The sequence below is a fragment of the Oncorhynchus gorbuscha genome, linkage group LG01 (genome assembly GCF_021184085.1).
Source record: "Oncorhynchus gorbuscha isolate QuinsamMale2020 ecotype Even-year linkage group LG01, OgorEven_v1.0, whole genome shotgun sequence".
Taxonomy (NCBI): domain Eukaryota; kingdom Metazoa; phylum Chordata; class Actinopteri; order Salmoniformes; family Salmonidae; genus Oncorhynchus; species Oncorhynchus gorbuscha.
The window spans coordinates 9,317,754-9,332,279 of record NC_060173.1 but is presented as its reverse complement, the minus strand read 5'-3'; the positions used below and the strand labels follow the sequence as shown (position 1 = coordinate 9,332,279).

Sequence of the window (14,526 nt, the reverse complement as noted above, 5' to 3'; positions counted from 1 at the left end):
TAAACCTCATCTGGTGTTTTGTCAACCTATGGGGGAAGGGGTTTATATTGAACGTTTGAGTTCCTTCTAGTCATTGACCAGTGGTGTATTCCACTAGTGGCCTTACCCTAGTTTGGTATCTAGGGCATCTAAGGAATCCAATCACGTTTAATTACTGTGTTTAGCTGTAAACAGACTTTTCAGAGATTCTCTGATCAATATTCCATTTTAGTGACTCAAATTTGACGTGCAGAAAAATGTTGCAGATATCTCCAAACAGACATCCTCTTTGTGAACAGTGGGCACACCTCTCCTCAAACATGGTCTTTGTTGTATACACAGGGACTAGTTCAGAGTCGGATCACAATCAGCTCTGTTTAAATATGTTGGAGAATTCAGTCCTCCATCTGAGTTTAACATAAGGTAGAGGAAATGGCTCGTACTTACAGTTGGTGTGACTCACATATCAGAAGGTAAAGACCATAAACTCCTGTATCTACCAACACAACAGGACTCTAGCAACACAGCCTACAGTAGAGTAGAAAGTCTAGCCTTCCAGTAACCAAACTGATAGTCCCAAGTAGAGTACACACTCAAACTTACTTTGGTGTAGCATAATGCTTTTGAGAGGATACCTGACGAGAGAAATGGACAAGGATTTCAAACTCCTGAGCCTGACCCTGGGCATGTGGATGATACGAGGTGAGACCACTACATCCAGACTGTCCTCTGTCAAAGTGTTTTCTTTTACACTGTACTTTTCGAGCTGCTCATTTTGGATATAGGTTTTGTATGACTTTTCCTGGGTCATGTTCATTAAGGCACACCGTAGTAAAGCGTTTTGCAACGAAAAACAAGCATTTTTATTTTTTTGGGACACTTTCAGAAGCAGACATCACTTGTTTTAAACTTTATTCAGTGCCATTTTATTCTGTTTGGTGCCTACTGACCACTGCCTCCAGTTTCAACTGACCTGAGCCCTAGCCCTAGGACCGTGCCCCAGGACTACCTGACATGATGGCTCCTTGCTGTCCCCAGTCCACCTGACTGTGTTGCTGCTCCAGTTTCAACTGTTCTGCCTTATTATTATTTGACCATGCTGGTCATTTATGAACATTTGAACATCTTGGTCATTTTCTGTTATAATCTCTTTTGGGTTTTTCCAGGTTTTGTTCAGTTTTTTAAGGCACTGCATTGTTTGCTGTTTGGGGTTTTAGGCTGGGTTTTGTACAACTTTGAGATAAAAACAAGCATCGGTCTCATTAACTAGTGTTCATTTCCTCTGCAGATGCTTTCATGCTCGGCTCCAGAGGTTTCGTTGATAGGCGTGCCAGGCACAGCTAGACTGGCAGAGAACAGCAAGGATGGCACTGTGACCTACAGCTTCCAGGTGGCTTTGTCCCCAGGTGCCAGCTTGGCATCAGGATACCCCAGGATACTCAACTCTGACCCCCTCACCAACCAATTCACTGTGTCTATGATCAACACTAACAAAGCACAGGTGAGGCATTGCTCAATACTTCCCTAGCAAGGCCTCATATGTACCAGATCATCAAATACTTTGAGTATTTCTTTCAGCCTGTCTGGAGAGCTATTTGGATGGGGTTTGTGCTTTTGAGACTTATTTAAAAATGATTTCAAATTATATTTAAACCCAGGTCTGATACAGCCCCTCCCAGAAGAAACGCCATGTCTTGCAATGTAAGAGTGAAGGTGGATAACTTCATGATACATTTTCCGTTCTGAATACAGGTGACAGTAACAGGTACCACCAACCTGGATTTTGAGACGTCACCCAACAGCTTTGTCCTTCAAATCCTCGCTGTGGACAGTACGAAGGACCTGGCTCTCCAGAGATTCACAGTGATCCTAACTGATCTCAACGAACCCCCTGTATTCCTAGATGAAGGTAGTGTGTGTGTGTGTGTGTGTGTGTGTGTGTGTGTGTGTGTGTGTGTGTGTGTGTGTGTGTGTGTGTGTGTGTGTGTGTGTGTGTGTGTGTGTGTGTGTGTGTGTGTGTGTGTGTGTGTGTGTGTGTGTGTGTGTGTGATGGTTATTATGACTTACACAGCCCATTTTAACCTCCTGTGTGTTCCTGTATCCTCTCAAGAGTCTGTCCTGTATGTTCTGGAGAAATCCCCACCAGGACAGATCAACAGGCCAACAGTCTCTGATCCGGAGAACCAGCCTGTGACTGTATGACTCTCTCTCTCTCTCTCTCTCAATTCAGTTAGGAAGTAAATTGAAATTCACCGTATCGAAGTTTAATTTACTGTGCAACCCTGATACTGTCTGTTTATTAGTTGAAATATCTGACTTACATGTTGTTGTGTATTTTAGTTTACACTGACCCCGTCAAACACAGAGTTTCGTATTGACGTTGGCTCAGGATTCCTGACTACAACTAAACAGTTCAACTACCTGACTGACCCCAGAAGGTAGAGATGTGTCTCCTGCACACAGACATCACATTATAATATTCTATACCAGAGGATTGGGTACTGTGCCGTTGAAAATGTCTCTCCACCGATGTCGCTAACAGCATACCACATCATTATGTCAGTGTGTAGTGATGTCTTGTAAACATTACATTCTAATTCTTCTGTGTCGTGCATTCTGTGTCGCGCATTCCGTGTCGTGCATTCCGTGTCGTGCATTCCGTCTCCTGCATTCCGTCTCCTGCATTCTGTCTCCTGCAGCTATGCCTTCAACCTGACAGTGAGTGATGGAAACAACAGCGTATCCAGAACACTGGTCATCAACATCGTCAACAGGAACGATGATAAACCTCAGTTCCCTAAAGTCAGTAATTACTGTTGATTACTTTAGTAACACTTTACTTTAGAAAATACTCATACACATCGTTTATAAAAGTGAATTTGTTTATAGTTTTAAAAAATCTGTCATAAACTGTTGTAATTAGCACACTGGTTGAAATTGTGCTTTACTCATTTAGCTGTTTTGATTTCTGTATGATCATACCCATTGTTGTTGTTGTTGTTGTTGTTGTTTAGCTGTATATCTGTGTGTGTTTTATGTCCTATGCAGTACAATCACAGACTTCACAGTCTCTGAGGAGCTGAGTCCAGGGTTTATCGTGACCAACATCACAGCAGTGGTGCCCGATGACTCCTTGTACCTCATCTACAGCATCGGCACCAACAACTACCTGGCTATACACAGATGTGAGTTCACTGCTCAGTCATACTCTGCATGCTCACTGTACTTCAACAAAATATCGATAATTGACCATAACTAAAAAAGGAATTTGTTCTGCGATCAATTAGTGAAGATTGTAATTTTCAGTTTTAATGTGGACATACAGTAGGAGTCCAGCTTCACAACCTGATTTTTTTTTTAAACAATCAACATGATTTAGATTTTTTTTAAATGCTCACTGTGTGTGTGTGTGTGTGTGTCCCTGTGTTTTGGCCTGTCCCATGTCTCAGACACTGGCCTGGTGACTATAGCCAACAGGATGGACCGTGACTCAGCTCCTCTCAGGGAGGACCCCGTAATAACGGTCCTTGTGACAGCCACCTCCAGCCCCTCTGCTCCTCCCTTCAACACCATCACTCTGACCAACACCGTCACTCTGACCATCACCGTCACGGACATTAACGACAACCCTCCCATCTGCACCCCAGACGCACAGAGGTCATATTTTTATATTGTTGTTTATCTTTTTTTTCAGTATTGTATCCAACAGATAGACAGTTAAGTAGGAAAGGAGTGTGTGTCAGACGAGATGTGGCTTGGATTTGAAGCCATGCTGACACTAGTATGTGCACGAAGGCAGCAGCCATTATTCCTCTGTATCCATTGCGTCATTTCCTTTGATTGGATCCAGGGTGGCAGTGTCTGAGACGGAAAAACCCGGGGCCCTGGTCACCACGGTAACGTGTACAGATAATGACGTTGAGACGGCCTTCAGAGAGTTCCTGTTCACTGGCCTGTCCTGTCTGGGCTGCGCTAACCGCTTTGCTCTGGAACCCACTGTATCCAATCAGATCGTAGTAAGCAGAATATTAATATTTAAAGGGACAGGAGTTTTTCCTGACCAGTGAAATGAAAGTATAAAATTACTGAATGAATCCCATTCATACAGAGTCACAAATGTGTACTTACATGAGGTTGTCTTTTCCCCGTACAGCTCAAAGGAAACCTAGACCTTGAGGATCCCAGTAACCTGCTTGATGGTAATGAATACAGTCTGTTGGCTGTGGCTGAGGATAAGGATGAGTCCAACCTAAAAGGTAGGTGACTGTGTATTTGCTGGTTTGCTTGTTTATTTTATTATTAGGTGACTGACTGACTAGACTGAACACAATTGTATATCACAAAGTACAGTAGTGTGATTTTTTCCCCCTCCCACTCAGACTCATTTTGAACTCTGATTCCCATGGTGCTTTGCAGGTAGTGCATACTTCTATGTGACGGTGACACCTGTGAATGAGTTTCCCCCTGTGTTTAGCCCTCCATCGTATTTCTACAGAATCTCTGAGCTTCTTGGACGTAAGTTACTACACCTATAATAACAACACTAAAACAAGAACAACACTACAACAATAATAACTACACTAAAACAATAACAGCACTAAAACTATAGCGACACTAAAACAATAATAACTACACTGAAACAATAACTACACTACAACAGCTACACACCTATACCAACTACACCACACCTATACCAACTACACTACACCACACCTATACCAACTACACCACACCACACCTATACCAACTACACCACACCACACCTATACCAACTACACCACACCTATACCAACTACACCACACCAATACCAACTACACTACACCAATACCAACTACACTACACCTATACCAACTACACCTATACCAACTACACCTATACCAACTACACCTATACCAACTACACTTATACCAACTACACTTATACCAACTACACTACACCTATACCAACTACACTACACCGAGCTCATTGATATGTTTGGGCCTCTCCCACCAGGTGGGACGGTGATAGGATCAGTGAAAGCTACAGACCTCCCTGCCCCCGGCGTCCGTTACTCCCTGATCTCTGGTGGAGGAACTGGTGGGACTGTCTAACATCTTCTCCCTGGACCCCAAGCTGGGGAGTCTCGCCCTACTGACCCGGCCAGACTACCCAGACCTACAGCCTGGTCATCAGAGCTGAGGATGGGGACCCCATCAGTCCGCTCATTGCCACCACTACGGTACCACGGCCCCGGTGACCTTTATATTGACATAACAAGACATTATTCCTAATGAGGTAAACACAGTCCAGTGCCTGTTTTATCCAATCACTTTTTTTTCGCCTTCCAGGTTGCCCCAGCAACAGGAGTATTTATCTTCAATGGATCTTACATGGTAATTAAAAATAAATATGCATGTATTGGTGATTTGTGCATTTTGTTTAGGTCACTATCAACATCACAGAGGCCAATGACGAGCCTCCACTGTGTGGCCCCAACCAGACACATCTAATAGTCCCCACGGACCTGAGGACAGGCTCCAACATCCAGAGCTTCATCATGACCTGGTCAGACAGGGACTCCCCTTCAGCCTCCTCCATCTACTCCATCTCGGGTACTGCCGACCTCTAGGCTCGTATTCAGAAAGCATTTCAATACGAATGCTGATCTAGGATCAGGTTCCTCCGTCTAAATGTTCTAATATGACACAAAAGTCAAAACTGAATTTGAGATGACTTGGTCTGTTGTGGCATGGCGTTGTGGGTTCGATTCCCACAGGGAGACCAGTATGAAAATGTATGCACTCAGTCGCACTATAGAGGACTGTTTTCTAAATGACGTACAATGCATTCGGGAAAGTATTCAGACCCCTTGACTTTCCACATTTTGTTACCTTACAGCCTTATTCTAAAAATAGATTACATCCTTTTTTCCCCCTCATCAATATCTACACAATACCCCATAATGAGAAAGCAAAAACTGTTTTAGACATTTTTGCAAATGTATAAAAATAAAAAAAATATCACATTTACATAAGTATTCAGACCCTTTACTCAGTACTTTGTTGAGATACCTTTGGCAGATATTAGAGTCTTGAGCCTTCTTGGGTATGATGCTACAAACAATTTAATCAATTTTAGAATAAGGCCGTAATGTAAACAAAATGTGGAAAAAGTCAAAAGGTTTGAATAGTTTCCGAATGCCCTGTAGATGTAATTAGCTACTCCTACTCTAAGCTTTACGAATACCGGCCCTGAGCTAACTGAGAAACCTCTAGATATGATCCCAGAAGACTGGTCTGACATACTTAACTTTTATAAATATATAAGATATCATAAGCTTGATATTTCCCCAAAATGTTTCCCTATAGGGGCCAGCAACCTGAACCACCATTTTGTGTTCTCACCTTCCTCTGGCACCAACGTCACCAGGCTCTTCCTGAAGGAGCCCTTTGACTACCAGTGTGGCCTGGACCGGGTCTGGCCCTACAGGTCATATATGCTAACTACTATTGGTGCTCTTATCAGTCTGAACAACCATCAGTCTGTCAAACAGATACTGTACAATGCACTCTGAACTGAGAAACTATCTGACTGTGATGGTCACATGTACTCTTACCTTGTGACTTTATATGGTTGAATGGTTGGTGGATACAGCCTGACTGTGCTGGTTTCTGATGGAAACCATCAGCAGGGTCTGTGCCGAGAGGTCTGACCCAGACTGGCACAGTCATCATCAATATCCGAGTAGTGGACCCTGACCTCACCACCGTCACCACTACAACTATAGTAAGCCTTATCTCTATACTTTAATGAACCTAGCGTAATGTCAGATCACCACTCCCCCAGGGGCATTTCTTTCTGAAAGCAGTGGTTACGGCCTTTGGTCACGGAGACCCGAGCTGTGCTCAGGGACCTCCTACACTCCAACCACTATTCGGACTCCTAACAAATTGTGCTTTTTATTTTTTTTTGCATTGTTTTTTATTTTTTACAATTTACAAATTACCCGACTAACCTGAACCCCCGCACATTATACGGTATTCCCTGTATATAGCCTCATTATTGTTATTTTATTGTGTAATAAACATTTTTTTAAAGTTTTACTTTAGTTTATGTCGTAAATATTTTCTTATCTCTATTTTCTTATAACTGCATTGTTGGATTTAAGGGGCTTGTAAAAGTGAGCATTTCACTATTGTATTCATCGCATGTGACAAATAACATTTTGATTTGATTTGAATAAGGACATTAGTAGTGTTACCATAACAACAATTTCCCTCTTTTCTCCATCTACTCTGAACAACAAATGTTGATGTGAATTTCCTCACAGCACAGACTAGCGCCACCACAGTTAACCTTTCCCTTGCAGCCTCGTGTAACATACATCACCGTCACAGAGAACACGTACAGCATTGACGACTGGTATATATGGTTTGTCATTGCTCTGGGGACCATGCTACTGCTTGGTTTACTCTCATACCTGCTGTATCACCTCTGTGGGAAGCTCTACAAGGCTCTTAAGCACAGGGACTGCTCCTGCTGCGTACCCAGGCCCCGGGAAGACCAGGAAGTACTGTGAGTATTAACTGAAATACTACATCTCCCAGTAGGCAAAGCTGGTTGATATGATGTTGTTGATGTCCTTTTAACCAGTTTTGCCTGCTGAGCCAAGCTGTGGGGGGATCGTTACATGGCCGTGGGGAGAAATCGTTACGTAACATGGCCGTGGGGGGAAATGGCCGTGGGGGGAGAAATCGTGGGGGAACATGGCCGTGGGGGATCGTAACGTGGGGGGATGGCCGTGGGGGGATCGTTACATGGCCGTGGGGGATCGTTACATGGCCGGGGGGTTACATGGCCGTGGGGAGAAATCGTAACATGGCCGTGGGGGGATCGTAACATGGCCGTGGGGGGATCGTAACATGGCCGTGGGGGGATCGTAACATGGCCGTGGGGGGGGATCGTTACATGGCCGTGGCCGTGGGGGATCGTTACATGGCCGTGGGGGATCGTTACATGGCCGTGGGGGATCGTTACATGGCCGTGGGGGGGGATCGTTACATGGCCGTGGGGGGGGGGGATCGTTACATGGCCGTGGGGGATCGTGGGGGATCGTTACATGGCCGTGGGGGGATCGTTACATGGCCGTGGGGGATCGTTACATGGCCGTGGGGGGATCGTTACATGGCCGTGGGGGATCGTTACATGGCCGTGGGGGATCGTTACATGGCCGTGGGGGGATCGTTACATGGCCGTGGGGGGATCGTTACATGGCCGTGGGGGGATCGTTACATGGCCGTGGGGGGATCGTTACATGGCCGTGGGGGGATCGTTACATGGCCGTGGGGGGATCGTTACATGGCCGTGGGGGGATCGTTACATTGTTGATAACAGTATTACATTGTTAATCATGTATTTTCTTTTTTCTGTCACATAGGATCCCAGAACCAACACCTCCAAAGAGGGAAATATTAATGGTAAGAGTCTAGCTACAGTCTGGCTACAGTCTGGCTACAGTCTGGCTACAGTCTGTTAAAGTGCCACTGTGTTCTAGGACCTCTATTCAATTGTTGGTGACTGTCCTCTCTATATACACGCTCTCTCTATTCCAGGAAGTGATCAAGATCAACACTGTATTTGATGGAGAGGAAGTTGATCCTGGTAAGTTTCTCTCATTTCCTGTTATCTGTTCTGAGATGATATAAAAACCTAATTCTGACCTTTAGCATTTTTTAAAATATATATCTATTTTTTTATTTTTTTTCAGTCACAGGGAGGGTGTACGAGTACAACAGTAAGTCTGGAGCCAGACGCTGGAAGGACGTCACCACTGTGTCTGAATCTGTCCCTATGATACAGCCAGAGAGCAGCAGCATGGTCATTCTGCCCAATCACAGGCTAGGAGTGGGAGGGCTAGCACTGGCCAATCAAAAATGAGGAGTGAGGGAGTAGGCAGGGCCACAGAGGATAGAGGATCTCCCTGGTCCAGTCAGAGCAGACAAACGTCTGGGCAGTCTGCAAGGTCTGCTCGGTTTGCTCTTTCAGAAGGAGGCGTAAAGTTAGATATGGTACCCATGACAACTAGGGGAAGGCCCAACATGTCTGAAGTCTTGATTCCTCACTGACATATAATACATTACTTGTGTGTTTAGAAATCTTTCAAATCATTATTATAGTCAAGCATAGGATTTTTGTGTTGGGAAAAATGTTTAGCCTTTACAGCACTTGTGTAAATGTTTGTGAAGATAATGTACGTGCAGAGATACTCAAAGACCGGTCCTCCACAGGCCATCAACTAACAGTTGGGCACTACAGTCAGACCCTTCATCATTGGTCAGGCCCTTTTCACACATGAAAGTTCTCAGCAGTCATACGAATGACACAGTTGTCCTTCAGATACTCCTGGGAAGACAAGCATCCGTGATCATTTAATCATTTAATCGCAGGGATTAGACAAGCAAACAACACCTTCCACATTGCAGCCGACTTTGAAGTAGAGTCAAGACTGACTGATCTACAAATAAATCACCTTGTATCATAAATATCTACTCAATATTTTTTATTTTATTTTTTAGATTAGGTCAGTCACAATTTACCCATAATACATCACGATTTTGAAGCAGTTTAACCACACTGTGACTGAGTACTGGGTTGCTGTGTGTGGTAGAGGGGAGATAGCCTGGCCCCATATTTGTTTGTGCTGTCAGTAAATGACCATATGAGTTGATAAAACAGCACAAACAAATCTGGAACAAGGCTAGAGGACAGAGCAAAACATGTTCACGTGGTTTAATTTATAGGCTGTTGAAATTGAACATTTATCAAATGTTATGTGTTTGAGAGAAGTGATTTGACTAAATTCAGCACACAGCCGGTCTCCTTACTACTGTAACCAGCTTGATGTGGCTCTATTATAGCCTAAAAAGGAATTGAATCGGGGTCCAGTCTCAGTTATCTTAAATATTCACAAGAATACACCAAAGACGTCACAGACTTCATCAAGGCAATTCATTGTCTGGGATTGTCCTGAGAGAGATGCAAACACAATAATAATATCTAATACATGAAAGAAGATTCCCAGTGACCAAAGATTCCGAGTGACCAAAGATTCAGAGTGACCAAAGATTCAGAGTGACCAAAGATTCCGAGTGACCAAAGATTCCGAGTGACCAAAGATTCCGAGTGACCAAAGATTCCGAGTGACCAAAGATTCAGAGTGACCAAAGATTCCGAGTGACCAAAGAATGACCAAAGATTCCGAGTGACCAAAGATTCCGCGTGACCAAAGATTCCGAGTGACCAAAGATTCCGAGTGACCAAAGAATATTACATGTCAGTGGATGGACAGAAAGCAACATTGTGATTAAAAAGTTAAAGGTTGAAGGAAACAGATACAGTAATAGAATAATAACTGTTTACAGACAAAAAAAAGTTTGTCCCTGCAAGGGCACCATACCACGTCTCCTCTGCGGGCACTGATGCTGATGAGGGCATCAGTGGATGGCAAAGGGGGCTCATATAAGGTCTGTGCTCAATCCCTAGGCTCTGGTGCAGAGCAGTCTGTCCACGTCGTGCCATGGGGTCTCTTTATCGGGGACCCAGGTGTTGCCCACAGATCAGAGAGAGAGAGAGGAGAGAGGAGAGAGGAGAGAGAAGAGAGGAGAGAGGGAGAACTGTTAGGCTTTTTCTCAATTTCTTAGAAATCTGTCCTCTCCTTGGCTCTGCCTCCATCTGCACTGACCCAGAAAAGATTGACATGTGAAAACATTATGGTGGAAGCTCATCATTAGGCTGGTTTTCACTCAATCAGTTAATTTTTTAGATCAGTGGGGAAATAGAGAGAAAAAAAAACATGGACTGAGAAAAGACATTATCTCACCACAGACATGTTGAGACCATTCCCTGTCCTCTGCACTGTGCCAGGGTACACTCTGTAGAACCCTGGCCCATGACGATGCACTCTTCAACCACAGGATGGCAAAGAGCACGATCACCACAATGTTCTGCCAGAATAGAAGGAAGGAGACACACACACACACACACACACAGGCTGGGGGACGACAACATGTGAGAGTCAGGGTCCCTCTAGTGGCCTGGAGCCAGCCCTGGTCTGCTGTTTGTGTGTCTTAATGAATAAATACTCAGAAAGCTTAACCATCAGCTGACCATGCAGTAGCCTGATTCCAATATGTATTACCAGTGTGACAACTATATGCACAATGACTAGTACTATCTAGTGTGGTTGACTCACCTACCTTAGTAAAATGCACTGACTATAAGTCTGTACAGTCCCCATACAGTACAGTCCCCTACAGTACAGTCCCCTACAGTACAGTCCCCATACGTTACAGTACAGTCCCCATACGTTACAGTATAGTCCCCATACAGTACAGTCCCCATACGTTACAGTACAGTCCCCTACAGTACAGTCCCCATACGGTACAGTACAGTCCCCATACAGTACAGTCCCCATATGTTACAGTACAGTCCCCTACAGTACAGTCCCCATACAGTACAGTCCCCATACGGTACAGTACAGTCCCCTACAGTACAGTCCCCATACGGTACATTAAATGTTACAGTACAGTCCCCATACGGTACATTAAATGTTACAGTACAGTCCCCATACGGTACAGTAGTCCCCATATGGTACATGAAGGCCATGATGGTGATGCTCACAATGAACTCAGCTGAGAAGGCAAAGGCCCCCAATCAGGTGAGTCTCTGGTATAGTACAATTACACCAGTAGCACCTTAACCAGGGGGGGGGGGGGGACAGGACAGGTGACGATAGAATAGAAGTCCTCAAAGGGCTATTCAAATGCACAATCATTACTGGAAAACTAAATCATGAAATACATTAGAGGGCATTAACAGTATTGTTCAAACAAGCCTACAGCAGGCTGAGACTGAGCATTTACCAAAGGATGTTGGTCTAAACCCATTAACCTGACGAGCTTGGTCCCAGATCTGTTTATGCAGTCTTTCCAGCTCCTCTTTATTGTGCACGTTTGGCAAGACAGCACACACTATGGTGAGGCTACTAGCTACCCTCTGTCAGGGATATTAATATAACACACAGACAGGCTACTAGCTACCCTCTGTCAGGGATATTAATATAACACCCAGATAGGCTAGTTGCTACCCTCTGTCAGGGACATTACTAGAACATATGTAACGGATGTGAAACGGCTAGCTTAGTTAGCGGTGGTGCGCACTACATAGCGTTTCAATCTGTGACGTCACTTGCTCTGAGACCTTGAAGTAGTAGTTCCCCTTGCTCTGCAAGGGCTTTTGTGGAGCGATGGGTAACAATGCTTCGAGGGTGACTGTTGTTGATGTGTGCCCGGGTATGGGCGAGGGGACATACAGACAGGTTACTAGCTACCCTCTGTCAGGGACATTACTAGAACATACAGACAGGCTACTGTTGGATCCTGTATTTTACATTATAGCCATTACCATATATATGATTGAATATTATCTGCTGTTGGCTTGTGTGGATGTATGCATGTGTTATGCAACATAGCTGACTTGAAACATTGTTAAAAGTATCAGGGCCATGGGACTTTCTAATGATGGAAAAATACAGAGAAGCATGAAGACAGTAACTGTTCAAATGAGTTGGGAGGGGGGCACATTCAGAGCGGGGTGTTGCGAGAACAAGCGGTCTTTTGTTAGATAACAGGAGCCAGGTGCGAGATAACGGTAAGGAGCATGAGAGCCTGGATGTTCTTCACAAGCAACATTTACATCTATCAACAGAAGCGCCAAGAGGCGGGGACCCGCCTGAGCGCCTGCAATAGGCTGAGCAAGTTTAAACCACGCCCAGTCTCTACTGTGATAGGCCAACAGACAGGTTGGAACTGTCTATTACAGTATAAAGAATACTGTTTCCATACATCCTGTCAGTTCTCTGTTCTGCCCTGCGTGGTATTACAGTGAGCCCGTATTTACGAAAGTTGCGTTTGCCATACGTAGAATGTATGCACACATGACTGTAAGTCGCTTTGGATAAAAGCGTCTGCTAAATGGCATATATTATTACTTAGCTAATAAAAAATACATAATATAAATCGGTGACTCATTGTTATATTTATCCTGATACCCGATTTGAATTTACGCAACACTACTACCCTCTGTCAGGGACATTACTAGAACATACAGACAGCTTTATCCCTTCGGGTATATAACCTTCAATCAAAGTTTCTCTTGTTTTCTCCCCGCAAGAAATGGACACACTATTTCTTCCACAGTAACGTCAGCCACGACAGCTCCCAAAAGCCGTGGTTAAAACTTAAATTCAGATGACAAAACGTGAAAAACTCGGTTTGCTATTCAGTCAATATGATCGATAATAACAAATAAAATATTCTAAAGATTCCAAAAATTTGATGAAGACAATCGGCTCTTTAATTAACAGGTGCAAAATCTACTCGAGGTTGGGGCATCATTACCCTTCCCTCTGCTAGACCGAAACAAAGACGCTTACCTGCCAGCACTAGTCAGTGTTGCCCAACCCCTCAGTAAGAAAAGCAGCTATTGGCTGTCTTTTTATTTATTTTTTGGCTGTCCTAAAAGTCGCGGAATGACGTCATCGCATAATTTGCATAATTGGCCATGTGCATGTTATTGTGATGGACTCTGTAGGAGAGAGGTTAATTTTTGTTGTTTTTCACTTTATATATTCACTTTGTATGTTGTCTACCTCACTTGCTTTGGCAATGTTAACACATGTTTCCCATGCCAATAAAGCCATTGAATTGAATTGAATTGAATTGAGAGGAATAACGTCGTGAGAGAGACAAAAGGTGAGTTTTAAAAAACACCTTAAATATGTTTAGAACTACAAATTAACTTTCTTCTTTCGATTCTTGTTTTTTTTAATGTCACAATTCCAACCCTCCTCCTTTATCCGGGCTTGGGACCGGCAGAGTTACTTAGTTTTATTTCTTTCTTTCTTAATTTGGTTAGGTTTTTAACCTTATGGTCCACTTAGGAGCCTACAACAAGTCACAGTAAAACATGAACATTTTTAACCATAACTTTTTAAACATTTTTTTTGTATACAATCTACATTAACAATCTAAATGGACCAAAAAGAGACAATAGAAAAATCTGTCAATGGCTATGTGAGAAAATGATGGTAACTAGTCTGGCCCTAGTTCAGGTTTAAATTATTATTATTATTTTTAAATGTACGCCAGGGCGAGATCAGCCAGCGGCGGCTTTCCGCATGCGCGATTCATTTACAGTCTGGACGCGGAGGGGTGAACATCTCCTGCTTTGACTGCAGCTGGGAGGGACTGCTGTGTGAAGACTGGGCCGCCTGTGAGTGCTTTGGGATGGGGCCCACGGCAGTGTAATGGGAAACAGCACGTTAGTTGTGCAGGGTTTAACGGTATTGATGGCTGTCGATGGCAAAATCCCTTGCATCATATTTTCATACTGGGGAGACCTGACGTTCGCGATCTCCCCCTATCTGCAAGCCGGGCCAATCACAACACACCTTATTGTCATCAGAGTTGAACTAACCAATAAGAATGCTTGAACATTCAATACACATT

General features: G+C 43.9%; 1 protein-coding gene across 1 annotated transcript; it reads left to right on the top strand.

The window, feature by feature from the left end:
• Positions 1-596: 596 nt before the first annotated feature.
• LOC124039367 (cadherin-related family member 3-like) lies at positions 597-9,551 on the top strand. The gene is given in 21 exon segments (XM_046355364.1): positions 597-681; positions 1,290-1,480; positions 1,732-1,888; positions 2,090-2,175; positions 2,320-2,417; positions 2,679-2,771; positions 3,028-3,164; positions 3,429-3,636; positions 3,830-3,995; positions 4,133-4,235; positions 4,396-4,494; positions 4,973-5,055; positions 5,057-5,144; positions 5,238-5,254; positions 5,403-5,571; positions 6,328-6,530; positions 6,638-6,745; positions 7,329-7,534; positions 8,397-8,436; positions 8,572-8,620; positions 8,727-9,551. Coding segments are annotated over 21 exon segments (2,556 nt in total). The 3' UTR covers positions 8,897-9,551.
• Positions 9,552-14,526: the final 4,975 nt, after the last annotated feature.